At 40.0% G+C, this 15,846-nt stretch overlaps 1 protein-coding gene across 1 annotated transcript in view; it reads left to right on the forward strand.

The window, feature by feature from the left end:
- Window positions 1–15,846, forward strand: part of LOC117514925 (voltage-dependent calcium channel subunit alpha-2/delta-1) — a 301,141-nt gene that overhangs the window by 152,730 nt on the left and 132,565 nt on the right. Inside the window, 3 exon segments of the mRNA XM_034175496.1 lie at window positions 9,360–9,491; window positions 15,047–15,116; window positions 15,640–15,690. Of these exon segments, the coding sequence (XP_034031387.1) occupies window positions 9,360–9,491; window positions 15,047–15,116; window positions 15,640–15,690 (253 nt within the window).

Here is a 15,846-nt window from a genome sequence, read left to right on the forward strand (position 1 = left end):
ATAATGTCCTGCACTGTTTCACTTTATCACCATCACACCACTTGCACAGTGTCTTAACAAAAATCTGCTGCTGCTACAAATACTGAATGGTGTGCACTACTGCACTCTCCACTTTTACTTTTACTATTACCTCAGACACTACACTGTAAATACTAAATACTTGTCCTTATTGTCGAAATGTCTTGTCCTGTCATCACCGAGGGAAGGTGAGAAGCAAAATTTCGATTCCTTGTACGTCTAGTACATGTGAAGAATTGACAATAAAGCCGACTTTGACTTTGAAATGATTTGTGCTACTCAAAAAAACAATTCCTGTCCAACACCAGACAAAGGGGACACAGGCCTGAGCAGGTGGACAATAATTGTTGTCCACCTGGAGGCAGTTTTGGCACTTGAGTCTGCCTTTGGTGACTTTTTGGCCAGGATCTCCTCAGCAGCCAAATACATGGGTGGGTGATTTTGATTGGTTTAGGTCATGTATTCTTCTACCAATGATAAATGGTAGTTTTTCCCTGCAAGTGCTGCAGCGAGACAGAGCACAAGAATGATGTGAAAGTCCCGTTTGCTACACATTTCTTCAAAAACGTGCACTAACACACACACACACTCTTCTTCAACCGCTTAGTCCAATAAAGGGTTGCAGGACGCTGGAGCCTATCCCAGCAGTCATAGAGGGCGAGGCAGGGTACACCCAGGACAGGACACCAGTCTGTCGTAGGGCCACAAACAGACAAACAAACACATTCACACCCACTCGCATACCTATGGACAATTTAAAGATTCCAATCCACCTTTGGATGTGGGAGGAAACCGGAGCACCCGGAGGAAACCCACGCAAACACAGGGAGAACATGCAAACTCCACACAGAAAGGCCACAGGCAGGAATTGAACCAATGACCTTCTTGCTGTGAGGCAACAGTGCTAACCACTAAGCCACCCGCTCACCAACAACGACCATAATATTCAGGAAAAAGTATGCCATAAAATATTAATCGTGATTCAAGTTATACTAGGTGTATCAACACATCTTAAAAAAAAAAAAAAAAAAAAACCTGTGTTGCAACACTTTCAACACACATCCAAACGGGACTCAGACTGTGGTGTATTGGATGGTATGTCTGATTAATTTGGTCATGTCACTTTGATGCCTGTCCACATCAGATGACTCCAGAGGGTTCATGTGTGCTCCAAATGTTTCAGATTTTGATTATTTAAAACACATGTACACATACGGATATGTATAGTTACCTAGCTATTTGCACTGTTGTCATTCCTCATCATTCTTCATGATACTCAAAACCAGGCATCCAGTCAATTGCAGTGCCTCACCAACATCAGTTAATTTCTTAGTTACATGTGACATCGTTGCCATCTGAATTTGAATTTGTTTGCCAAGGCAGCAAGAGAAATATTTGCAGAAAACCATGTTTCTGTATCTCATTTGAGATATGGTGATTAATGTATTTTAAATGTTTAATTGACTTGATCTTGGCCTTTGTCCTTTGACCTGTGTTGTGAGCAGTGGTGTTGCGAGCAAAGTTTCGCTAACCGCTAATTAACAAAGCTAACTTTTTTCTTAGCAGATTAGCTTTTCTAAACCATAAAATCATACATGTTGATTCCTGTCGGCTACGTATTTTGCAGCAGTCAGGAAGCTGTGAGGAGCTGAGCTCAACTCTACCCCAGCAGAAGGGACCTGGATCCTACAAAAAAACTAAAGTAATTTACATTCACAGCATATAGTGGTCCAGATGAGGCAGAAGTCCTGAAAAGGAAAGCAAGTTTGACTTATGGTTTTGATTTAAAACCAAATTAATGTGGATAGTTTAACTACATTAATGTCAACTCTGTCATTTCTACAAAGTGAAACTATAACACATATCTTTTGATTTTAAAATAATGGACTAATTTTGAAGGTTTGAACATTAACACACACAGATACCAAAAGGCATTATGTAAAAATCAGCCTTCGTTCATCATTGATTGGTTGATTAATTATATGTAAAACCTAAACACACACACACAAACATTACTGTAACGTGTGTTGGTTTTTAAAAATAAATGTTGTATTTGTAAAATATGTAATTTTTTTTATTTGTAAATTTGCAGTGTGAATCATGCCCACCCAAATTTCGTACTGCCATCCAGTAGATGGCAGCGTTATATGCATTTTGACCCATATCACACGGTTGTTGAGCTGAATCACAACTTAAACAGAATTTTCAGTTTTACAAAAGCCTTTTTTTATTTTTTACAAATGAAAACTACACTATTTCTTCACCAAAATTGATTAAAATTGCTGATTGCATTTTAATGCTGTTGTCACAGACAGTAGATGTTGACCTCTGATTTGGCCTTCATCTCTGACCTTTTACTTTGACACAACCTGTTGTGTTGTGAGAGGATGGTACGCCAAGTTAATCCACCATGTGTGAAATTGATGTTTCTGTTTTGAATGTAGCACAGTTGATAGTTGATGTTGACCTCTGATTTGACCTTGACCTTTGACCTATGAGATTGACATATTCTTGTGAGATGACAGTACACTGAGTTTATCCATTACATTTGATTGAAATGAATGCTTCTGTTTTGGATATATCACAGCAGACAGTGTTGACCTCTGATTTGACCTTGACCTTTGACCTATGAGATTGACACATTGTTGTGAGATGACAGTACACTGAGTTTATCCATCACATTTGATTGAAATGAATGTTTCTGTTTTGGATATATCACAGCAGACATTCAATGTTGACCTCTGATTTGACCTTGACATTCTACCTATGACCTTCACATGACCTGTGTTGTGAGAGAGCAGTCCACTGAATTCATCCACCAAGTTTGATTGAAATTATTGTTTGCTTTTTGAAAATATCCAGAGAGACAGACAGATTGCCCAGCCTCACGCATAATTTTCATGCTCCTGTCACAAAATGCGTGACACTTTCGCAATGCAGTTTTAACCCTAACCATAAGCCCCACAGACACCTCCCCTGCATCACCATGCATTTCTTGATACGTCACAGAATTAATTTGTGCTCCCGTCATGAAAAGCACCACATTTCCGTGGCGGTATCACGAACTGATAGATTAATTTACTTTTCGTGAGGCCATCATGAAATGGCTTGAGTTACTAAGTTACTACCAGCACATTTTTGTCTCTTCATCACCCTTCACTGAACAAAAAAACTTTCACAATTTGGAGCTGTCTCATTACGTTTCAGTAACTGTGGTGTTGTACTTTCCTCTCCATTTCCCTTTAAAATACTATACTTAATGAGGGGAACACATTACTGTGCACACATACTGCAAGTTCTGCCACATTCTATGATTAAAAAAAGCATGCACTCCTGGCAGCTGAGGCTTCATTAACTCTCCTCTCTGGAGGCAAGCATGCAGATGAACAGTGTTTGCCTTTGCACATCAATGAGCCACGTCACAAAAGAGATCTATTTCACACATGCGTGATAGAAAGATGGAAGAACGGAGACAGGGAGAATAAAAGACAAAGATGAATGGCAGTGGAGACAACAGTGAGACAGACATAGTAAAGGTGGAGTCGGGTCAGCTTGTGTTGTGTGTCCATCCATCACAGTGAGCGTTATGTGACTCAGAGCTGTCTGGGTGTTGTGTAATTACATCCATTACGCCTGTTGCCTGTGTCAGCGCACACAATCTATCACTTGCTTACACGCAGGTTACCTTCGAGTTAAATGAAACTTTTATCTATTTTTATCTATAATTTATTTATTTATTTACTGCCATTGCTTGTCTGAATGCTGTTCTTCTGCACATACACTGTAAAAATAATTCTGTTTTTACGGAAAAATTCTGGCAGCTGTGATTACCAGGGGAATTCTGTAAAAATTACAGTGAATATAGATTAGATTAGATAAAACTTTACTGATCCCTTGAGAAGACTCTCAGGGAAATTGAGGTTCCAGCAGCATTGTATAGAAGCATACAGGGTAAGAAGTACACAGAGTATCAAAAGTGAAAGTAAAAAAGAAAAACAGCTTGCAAATATACATTTACAAATGTAGAAAAATGCAAATGGTTTTAATTAGGGGAGGTGATGGTCTCGTGGTTAAGCGTTGAACTTGAGGATTCTTGGGTCTGATCCCAGCTGGACCGGAAATCACTAAGGGCTCTTGGGCAAGGTCCTTAACCCCCTTGTTTCTCCCAGTGTGTCGTGAGTGCCTTGTATGGCAGCACCCTGACATATACTCAACAAAAATATAAACGCAACACTTTTGGTTTTGCTCCCATTTTGTATGAGATGAACTCAAAGATCTAAAACTTTTTCCATATACACAATATCACCATTTCCCTCAAATATTGTTCACAAACCAGTCTAAATCTGTGATAGTGAGCACTTCTCCTTTGCTGAGATATTCCATCCCACCTCACAGGTGTGCCATATCAGGATGCTGATTAGACACCATGATTAGTGCACAGGTGTGCCTTAGACTGCCCACAATAAAAGGCCACTTTGAAAGGTGCAGTTTTGTTTTATTGTGGGGGGGATACCAGTCAGTATCTGGTGTGACCACCATTTGCCTCATGCAGTGCAACACATCTCCTTCGCATCATCCGTGAAGAGAACACCTCTCCAACGTGCCAAACGCCAGCGAATGTGAGCGTTTGCCCACGCAAGTCGGTTACGACGACGAACTGGAGTCAGGTCGAGACCCCGATGAGGACGACGAGCATGCAGATGAGCTTCCCTGAGACGGTTTCTGACAGTTTGTGCAAAAATTCTTTGGTTATGCAAACCGATTGTTCCAGCAGCTGTCCGAGTGGCTGGTCTCAGACGATCTTGGAGGTGAACATGCTGGATGTGGAGGTCCTGGGCTGGTGTGGTTACACGTGGTCTGCGGTTGTGAAGCTGGCTGGATGTACTGCCAAATTCTCTGAAACGACTTTGGAGATGGCTTATGGTAGAGACATGAACATTCAATACACGAGCAACAGCTCTGGTTGACATTCCTGCTGTCATCATGCCAACTGCACGCTCCCTCAAATCTTGCGACATCTGTGGCATTGTGCTGTGTGATAAAACTGCACCTTTCAGAGTGGCCTTTTATTGTGGGCAGTCTAAGGCACACCTGTGCACTAATCATGGTGTCTAATCAGCATCCTGATATGGCACACCTGTGAGGTGGGATGGAATATCTCAGCAAAGGAGAAGTGCTCACTATCACAGATTTAGACTGGTTTGTGAACAATATTTGAGAGAAATGGTGATATTGTGTATGTGGAAAAAGTTTTAGATCTTTGAGTTTATCTCATACAAAATGGGAGCAAAACCAAAAGTGTTGCGTTTATATTTTTGTTGAGTGTATGAATGTGAGGCATTACTGTAAAGCGCTTTGAGCATCTGACGCAGATGGAAAAGTGCTATATAAATGCAGTCTGTTTACCATTTATTTTTCATAAAATATGTACATTTTACAGTTTAATCCTGTAATATACAAAAAATAATTAAATTAAGACTGTAATTTTAATTGTCCTTTCCTGTTGAATTACCATGGCCATGCTGCTATTAAAACATTTTTTTCTGTAATATTTGGACATATAGTAAGTCCGTTCGGCTGTTCCTTTGTTTTCATTCAGGGTTGCCACAGCAGATCCAAAGTAGATCTACATGTTGATTTGGCACAATGTCCTTGACGCAACGTCATGTTACATGAAGAAACGTGACAGGGGTGTGGTTTGAACTGGAAACTTTCTCCACTGAAACCAAGGGCACTAACCACTTGGCCACCACCCCTGCCATCTATCTCTATCTTATTGATTAATAATTATTACAATGCAAAATGAATCTGTTCTTTATTTTTGCATGTTAATTATTACAGTGCATATATGGAACAGATATTCTATTTAGAAGATAAAATCTCCACATCACCTCTTTTTTCAAAGCCTTAATTTACAGTATTTTACTGCATTTGTGAAAATTCTTATCTGTAAAGATTAAACCCTAATGTTACAGCATTCCACTGTTAATTTCACAGACTCTTTAGGGTTTTGTTAACATAATCCTAAATTGTTGAGCAGATCCTCTATAGCCTCATGTACTTTCCCAGCTGCATTCTCAAAGTAATGCTTTGTAGCATATTGTGTTCTTTCTCCATCCTTATATGGGTGATGCTTTAACTACGGGCACTATTGGCCTTGTAAATGTAATTTCCACCACACCATTGCCTTACAATATAAAGCGCCTTGTGGGAACTGTTTGTTGTGATTTGGCGCTATATACATGTGCTCTGATGTCACTGTTTATCTCCATAGAAACTACCCAAACAATCTTTCATACAAACTGTTTAAAGGGACATTACAGTGTTGTGGTGGAAATTATGGCAGTAGTGTGGGACAACTACATTTTGTTTAAAAAAAATCACAACAGTTGTATGATATTGAATACCCCAATTATGTTTTGATTATTTTACTGATATTTTATTGAGAGATATTTTAAAACATTAGAAAAAAAGTTTCTTTACCATTCATTTTTATCATTGAAGATCAAAAGTCTGGGTGTGGGACAAGTACAAAACGGCAATATTTGCATATAATGATGCTGAAAAAAGGTGAAAAAGTCATCATAGACTACTAGAACAAATTTCTTAACACACTTTCATTGTAAAGATAACTATAAAAGTGTGAAATTTCCCCTTTTTTCTGTTTTTCATACAATATGACCCATATCCTCTACCTCCATTTCCATAGGCTGCCTCAGGGGGTGGCCTAACATGGCACCGGCCACCACTGAAACCTAATAATTAGTCATTCCAAGTGCCACCCCAGGAGTTCAAACTATAATTGCTAGTCTGGCCAAACACAGGCAGGATTTAAGTCCCGGTCATACGGCACTAACGAAGGACACCGAAGCAAAAACAAAACATGAAATCCGGACTTACGTTGACTTTCATCATCCAGCTTCATTCCTGTAGCTGGCGCTTCGTCATAATTTTCAAACTGTTGAAAAATGTGAACGAATCCTGATGACAACTTCAATTCGTCCGTATTCCATTTTGCTTTCTGTCTTGACAGTTCCTCATCATTTGCGGAGTTCCCGTAACGTCAGCGTTCCATTTCACTGTCGTCCGACCTCACAAGTCTGACGTCTTGCACAAACATTGACAATATCTGAACGGGTCAATAACTAAAGCACCGATGAGCTGAACGTGACTCGTACATGTGCGAGATGAAAAGCAGTGTTTTCATACAGATACAATAGCGGTAAGAAAATTTTATCAACTACTTTAACTATTTATGCACATTCCCGCCGTTTGTGGTGGGAATGTGTGTGTGCGCACATGTTGTTGTTATGAAGACAATGAGATCCCCCACCTGCAGGTGCTGCAGACTTGATCACAGGCTGGCACTCAGTGTCATACCCCCTGTCAAGTCACATCATCGTGACTGTTTTGTTTTAATTTTGTTTAAAGTGTCAAGGTCAGCATTCATTTTTCTTGTTAGTTCTGGTTTTGTTTTGTTCCTTTATGTGCTCTTGATTCGCAGGTTTTTCGGTGATGGGAGATGGGTGATAGTGATAGTCCACCTTTTCTCGTCGTGTGTCATGTGACCGGGCCCTTAGATTGAGCTCTTTGATGACAAACTTGCCAATTATATGTGTCGAGGTGGAATAGTGAGTTAATTGTGGTCATCTGGGTTGGTATCATACCATTTAGCCGACATAGCTAAATAGCCAGGCTTGAATTAAGACTGACCATATTAAATTAACGCTTGAAAAGTGTCTATATGTATCCTTTTTTCAGTACTAAAGTAACAGTTTTGAACTTGTCAATGTAAGACTGTCCATGTTAAATTAACACTCAAAAAGTGTTTGTATTTGTCCATTCTGTTCAGTGTTAAATTAACACTCGCGTTTTGATTTCATTATCACTCTGGTGACAAATTCAAGGTCAAGAGACTTCAACCTGAGCCAACTTTTTACTGACTTCCTGAACTTAGCCATCAGAAATATAGGCCAAAGTCGTAGAGACATTCATGTCTCTAGGACTTTGGCTGGCCAGACTGAGAGATACCTGGAAAGAGATATTAGGTCATGAAGTTGCTGGAGAGAGGTGTTTGGAGATCCCAACATCTTTGCAGGAGAACAAAGGTTGAAGTCTTCATGGTCCTGGTGCAACCTGTCTTACTGTATGGTTGTGAGACTTGGACACTAACCAGTGACTTAAGGTGGGAACTGGATGTCTTTGGTATCAGGTCTCTTCAGAGGATAGGTACTGCTGGAAAGACTTTGTGTCAAATGAGAAGATACTTATGGAAACTTGAAGGATGATTGTATCTTTCACTGTGAGGGAACATCAGCTATGGCATTCTGGACATGTGACGTGTTTTTCTATGCATGATCCAGCATGCAGGTGCTTCAGTGTTGAGGACCCCAGTAGCTGGAGAAGGCCAAAGGGACACCCCACTTGGCTGCAGCAGATAGACAGTTACTTTTGAGAGGTGGGGACAGATCGGTTGTCTTGAGTTGGAGCTTGCTGTGAAGGACCTCGGGTGGTTCGGTGGTGTGGTGGATTTCAACCTCAATGATAATGATAATGTTCTATTTTTATGAATTAAACTAATGTGATAAATACATGTTCTTCTGTGTGTCTGCTTGTGTTTCATGCTATCCCTGCACAAATCGCTGCCACCTCTAGGATTACCCCATTCAAATTTGTCTGGACACGCCTCTGTCACTCTTTCACCCCATCTGCCTCTCCAGATTCCTCTCATTGTTTGTTGATCACCAGTAGTGTCCACTGTTAGATCATTGAACATGTTGTGAGAGTTGATGAAATGATTGAACACACACACACACACATTTCTGCCAAACTCCATCACGCCACTGCAAAATCTGTACCTGAACTTCATTCATAAATCTGTTGTCTGTTATTCTATGCATTCGCCACTCTCCACTGAGATATTCTGTGATTTTTGGCAGTATAAGTAAAATTTAGTTACGTTACCAAATCTTGCTTGTGGCAAAACACATTGACTAAGCACTTGCTCAATGCCCCACTTGGCGAGTCGTAATGACTACATTAATCTGGGGTGTCCACATAGTGTGGACGCTCTACACCAGTGATTCCCCATCATTTGTGAGCATGACCCCTTAATCAGAAACCATGTCTGCTCATGACCCCTCATCATAGGATGAATGACTACAAATTATGAGCAGTTCCACTGAAATAAAAGGCCATTTATAACCATACTTAATTATGGAACAAGTAAATTTCTTTTTTGACGGCCAGGATGGGAGCCAGTGATGTTCTGTTATCCATGACATGGCTTAAAGTATAAATATGCTGTCTTATAACATGTTTGTGTTGGTGTGGATGTCTAGCAACCATTGTGCTGAATGAACTGAACTGGACAGAGGCTCTGGAGGACGTGTTCAAAAAGAACAGAGAGGATGACCCAACGCTTCTCTGGCAGGTGTTTGGTAGCGCCACGGGTCTTGCTCGATACTATCCAGGTAAACTACACAAAAATATTTTGATATGATAAAAAAACCCTGTTGATTAGATTTTTATTTTTTATTCATCACCTGCTTGTATACACTATGCATTTCTTAGCAAATCTTAAGTGCACTCATCAGTCAGTTATTGTTATGTTTGATCTACATACTGACACTTACTGGTGGGCACAGTTCAGCTAATCCGATAACCGGTAATTGTTGTTGTTGTCCATTCGGCTGCTCCCACTTTTTTTTCCGGGGTCACCACAGCGGATACTGCCAGATCCGCACTGGTATTTGGCACAGATTTTACGCCGGATGCCCTTCCTGACGCAACTCCAGTGTTACCTGGAGAGACACACACAGCCGCTGGTGTTCCAAAGAGGTTTCCCATCCAAGTACAAACCAGATCCTTCACTGCTTAGTTTCTGAGATCTGACGTGATCAGGCTGACACAGAGCTGGGGCCTGTACTACGAAGCGGGGTTACTGGCTTATCAGAGTAACTTCTGGAGTAAGTTGATGACGTATGGAGTAACTTCCCGGTTAACCCGTACTATGAAAGGTGGATAGGTTTAGATCGAGGCATGCTGCCACGGCAACTTACGCTTTGTGCCAAACCTGCTCCGAGCAGGTTATGTTCCAGGATTAGCGTGAGGTTTCCGCTTAACCACTCCCTTTATAAGTACCGTCCATCCACCTGCATCACTCCGAAGACAATGCCGGCCTACCTGGATGATCAGTTTGATATTGGGGCACAAATTGTGGGGGCTCTCTCCGCAGGGCGAGGGTTTTTATAGACCGCCAGAATCCGCTGACATACCCGGACGATATTCTCTATAAAAGATATAGATCCTCAGCCGAGGGAATTCGTTATCTTTGACAGCTGATCGGGCCAGACGTCTGTAACATCATCCATCGTACACTGTATTAAAAGGCTGTTGTTTTTACAGGAAGACGCTGGCAGCTGTGGTCACCACTGGAAAAAATACAGCGGTTAAATGTACAACAAAAAAAAAAGAGCTCTTGTTTGCAGATGTAACAGTTCCTTTAATGTGAGTCAGCCATGGTTCATTCACTGTAAATCCATATACATATTATGTCTGTAATGTTATCTACTGTGCTGCTGTGTGTTTTACAGGAAGTCCCTGGTAATCACAGCTGCCAGCGTTTTCCTGTGAAAACAAGTCATTTTTAAATAATTTTCTTTATGTTTAAATAAAGAATTATTCTATTCTATTCTATTCTATTTACAGTGTAACAATGCCCCGACAATCGAGCAGATAATGTGCCTTGCGCTTAGATATTCTGCCAGTGGACAATATATGTATTCCATCGGTGATGCTGAACATCTGAGCAAGAATACTGTATGTCGTATGTCGTATGATTCGCAAGGTAGTACTTGCTCTATCTAAACTGTTGGATGCATTTGGTGTTTTCCCTGGCCATTTATCCGCAATGCAAATCAATGAAGGGTTTTATGCAATCGCGGGTAATTACTAATATCAAAATAGGTCTAATGCATGTCCATTAATTAGGCGAAGTGGGGTATAGGATGTTTTTATATTTCATCTTCACCTGCTGCCAGGTGCGTTTGGCACTGCTGTTGCATCTGACATATTGACAGGATTAGGAATAACAATCATACAGTCAAGGTAGCCTATTAAGGAAACATTAAATTAACCTAACATTTATTAGTAGGCCTATGGCCACTTCTGAATCGTGTTGCATCTGGGCGTAATTAATGGAAGAGGGGCATTTTTCTACACATATCAGACATTCCACGGGTTAATCATCTGTAACAGATTTGGAGGACAATTACGCATTTACCCGATCAGCAATACGTTTCCAACAAGCCTGTCTTGCTTTATTGGCAGACAATGTGTTCGATTTCCCCCTTAACGTTAATTTAAATTCCTCGTAGCTCTGCATAATAATCGTGCATTCTTCTTCGGTAAAGTAAGGTGACCGCGTCATCACTGACGTCGGCTCTAAAACAGGTCAGGCCAGTCTCTAACGGTTTCTGAAAAAATTCTGATGGAAAAAACGCCCAAATCGTTCCGCCATTTCCTGGCAATGAAACAAGGACGAGGGGGCTGGACCACTCCTCACTCAAAGCCTGCTCACAGGCGAATGACGCAACCGACAGGCGTGAAAAAAGTCACACATGCGCACGAAGGTTCAAGCTTGTCTGAAGCAATCACACGTGATTCAAATCCATATGGTTTTTGAAAAAAATAATAAGGTCGGATACTTTTCTAATAGACCTCGTATATGTGAGTCAGCTTTGTTTCCACTTTACTAGTCAAATAAGCCGAATAAGGAATCTCCATTGAACATATGCAGTGATTTTATTATCACCACCATAGCACTCTATTTTCCAATACATTAGTGCTGCTCTCTCTGCCAGGCTATTTCTATTCATGAGATTCTCCATCATCATTGACTCTATATTGAATTATTGGAAAGGTTTATGTCCACTATTCATGAATTCTCTTTGGCCCCGAGTTAGATCTCTTTGTTCTTTTATTGCATATACCTCTTAGAATCCACTGCAGGCCTTTGCACATACAGCCTGATTCAACAGCATGCTGGTAGAATGCAGTTGATCATTTCCAAAGTAAATAAATCCATTATTTTACACTTTCCATGTAAGATGAATGTGTTGTTATTAACAAATGGAGTAATTCATTAAAAAAACAAAAAAACAAAATCAGACACAGAAGTGTCAAACAGTTTCTTGAATGGCTGCTTCTGGCTATTTCCAAAAGCAAGTCAGTTCTTATCCGGTTGTTAAGTGTGACGTAACGCATCATGTAATTTTCGACTTCTGCCTCCAAACAAAAATGGCGTGCTGTCATTAACATTGAGAACTGCACTGAGACGATCTGATCAGGCTGCACTTACATCGCTGCACACGGACAACAGCATTAACATCGCAACATAAAACGCTGTATTTTGTGCCTAAAACTCTCCTGGATATATTAACTGGGTTTTTAGACGTTGTTACTGCGTTTGTTTTATGTAAAAATGTCAGACGCTCAGGTTGTTTCTCCATTATTTTCAGTGGGAATTGCTGTGAGCTGCGATCGCTTCTTGTTCATGCCATTCGGGGAGAAAGTGAAGTTTGCACTTTAACGTCCTGTTTATTGTAATAAATAATTTTTTATTAACAAACAGACATGTATATTTTACCTGTGCATAATAAAATATGTAAAGTAAAAGAAAAAAGTTTTATTAAGTGTTCTGACCATAGAACCAGATGAATGTGGTTAACGGAGGTGGAGGCGGAGAAGGGACGGACGGAGGTTTGCGCACAATGCAAACACAAACTAAACCTAAACTGTAAATCCTTAAAAGGATCAAACAGACGTAACTTTAATTGTAAACTTGGAGGTCTTTGGACTCGGAAAGAGATTTATCACGTGATGCGTTACGTCAGCGCTTAACAACCGGATATAGACACTCATGGGGCGGGGGGGTCGGGAGTGGGGAGCATCAGCTTTAGCATGTGCACCCTGTGTGTGTGCAGGTGGGGAGCTGTGTCCTGAGCTATTTGTTTGTTGTTTCTGAGCATTTTACTACAAATATTTGAAATAATATGGCTTGCTGTGGGGTCACTTGTTTAAATCAACCCTCTAAGAAACCTGTTCTCCAGTATTTCCATTGAATGAAATGTCTGTGTTATTTAATTTGTATATTAGCGCTGTTAGCACACATTAAATCAAGAGCTTGGTGCCATTCCCTCCAATGTTGCCTTGTGGTTACTGAGGAAATGTACTGGTCCTATTTTTTTTTTTTAATAAGGTTTGCCTGTTAGTTTTAGTGTGTTTTGTAACTCCAAGACAGGGTGGTGTCATTTATTCTGCTCTGGTGTCCGCGACCAAACGGTCCCCCCTAAAAATTGGTCCCCCCCTGCCTTCACTATGCATGCGTCATTTTGGAGCATCTGCATCGTCATTTCTAAGCGTCAGCTGAGATCCACCGATTATCACCATGTTTCTGCTTAAAACTGCACTCCAATCATCATCTATCTGAGCGACAGATATCTGAAGCTTTTGTTCAACAATCCACATAAATTCAGCTTTATTTTGTAATAAAAGACAGTGGACCGATCAGAGCACCACAACATCACAGCAAACGTCTAACATGCTGTGCGTCTACATCATTTCCATGCGTTCCTCGTGAAATGAGGTGATTATCACCTCGTTTCTGCTTAAAACTGACTTTAGAATAATTTAAGAGGTTTTACCTTCTCATCTGATGGTTAAAAACACATTATTCCCTTTAATCGCTTTGTGTGTAGAGAGTCACTCTCAGACGTACTGCCGTGGTCCCAAATGGCGCATGCGCAGTGAAGGCGGGACGGACCAATTTTTAGGGGGAACCGTTTGGTCGGCGACACCGGCTTCATTCGACTCACCCAGGTCATGGTCTCGTTTTCTTAGAAAATTCCATGTTGATGCATCAGATGAACAGTGAGAAGCACCATTATTGAAGTTACAAATAAACTACATTGAATTGCTATGCTTCACAATACACTGTGGCACCTGTCAGCTGGTAGAAATTAGTGAAAATATGCAGAGCATCATAGGAAACAGATATCGGAAACCCAAAGGAAGATGATCCACCATATTGCAACTCACAATATTCATACGGTTTTGAAAAATGCTGCAATGATTTTCATTTGCTATTCAGTTCAGTGCTATTCCCATTCTTCATTGTTGCAACCCATGCTAATATTGACAAATTTCCTTTCTGATCTGATACTGATTAAAATTCAGGCTGGTATCTGTGATACCATTCTGATACCAGTACTTTGTGCAAATACACCTAATGTGTATGGTAAACCTAAAAAATAGTGTATTTCAGATCATAGCTTCATAAAGAATTACTTTGCCTTTGCATTCATTAAACATGTTTACAAGATGAGTGTCTGTCAGATTTTTTTCTTCCTCGGAGTTTATATTCTCACTTGGAAACTGTGGTCTTCTGCTATGGACAGAGGTTGGATATCCTTCACAGTCATCTCTCCCAGGCATCTTGTGAGTGTTGCTTCTCTTTGGGAATCATCATCAAACAATATCAGATCATAGGGCAAAACAAATGATGGGGCTACTCTGCACTGAGTGCTTCATTTTATTTTGATTCAACTATGTACGTAATCTCTCCAAGTAGCCTATAATAAGGGGATACAAACACTTGCCATTTTATAATACTGGGTGACTTACATTGAAATTGACAGTAAAATATTTAATTACATAAATAAATACCACAATAATTGGCACCGCATTTCATTTCGACAAAACCTCAAAAGCTGAGTTACTCTCCACTGTGTTCCTGTTAATGACATTACCTCAAATGACAGAAGTATCAAAAGTATCAATAGTTTGATTTAAGAATCGATTTTAGAGCATAAAGATCTGGTATCGGAGGTATCGATATTTCAGTATCGATCTGCACATCACTAACTGGCACAGGAAAGGAGTATCACAAACGCACTTGATGTGGTGCAGTGTATTGTCAAAATACTGAATTGTGTTTAAATTATGGTCAATATTTTTTTTTCTAAAGCCTCTCCTTGGATGGATGCTCGCAAGTCTTTGAGCAAAATCGACCTTTATGATGTTCGTAGAAGGCCTTGGTAAGGCAACATTCACAAACACGCATAACATAAGCAGAATTTATAAAAAAACAAACAAAAAAAATCACATTTTCTGTACCTTTATATAGTCTATATATGTGTATTTACTTCCATTGGCAATTTTTCTTTCTTTTTTAGGTTTGAACAGAATTTTAGTTTTAAATGAAATGTAGCAGCTATGGTCTCTGTATAGCTCTGTTATAGTATTAAATCAACTCTATCAGACTGTAATTTAGCTCCATACGTGTAGACCATCTTGATTCAATGCAACAGAGTTGATTTAACACGATCATGAGTTTGATTTAAGATTGTTTTGAATGAGAACATTTCCATTTCGCACAATTTCATCACAAGAAGAAATTGGTGTGAGGAAGTGAATGTAGCTCTCTGGCTGATTATGTGTGAATAAGATATAAATCTAACAGTTGTACAGAAAGTAACATATTTTTATGGAAAGACACTTTAAGTGAAATAGCTACAACATTTGCTTATTAATACTGTTACTATTCTGATTGTGTCTCAGGTATGTCCAAGGAGCTGCCTCACCCAAAGATATGCTAATCCTGGTGGATGCGTGAGTAACATGATAACTGATGCATGACTTTATGATATCAATCATGATTCCCCCTGGCTATAATCAAAGCCTTTTCAATTTCATCATGTGATGTTATTGTAAGTCCCAAGAAAGCACAATTCTAATTACAGCAGCTAAAGTCTCACAGGATAACTG

The sequence above is a fragment of the Thalassophryne amazonica genome, chromosome 8 (genome assembly GCF_902500255.1).
Source record: "Thalassophryne amazonica chromosome 8, fThaAma1.1, whole genome shotgun sequence".
In the NCBI taxonomy this organism is placed as follows: domain Eukaryota; kingdom Metazoa; phylum Chordata; class Actinopteri; order Batrachoidiformes; family Batrachoididae; genus Thalassophryne; species Thalassophryne amazonica.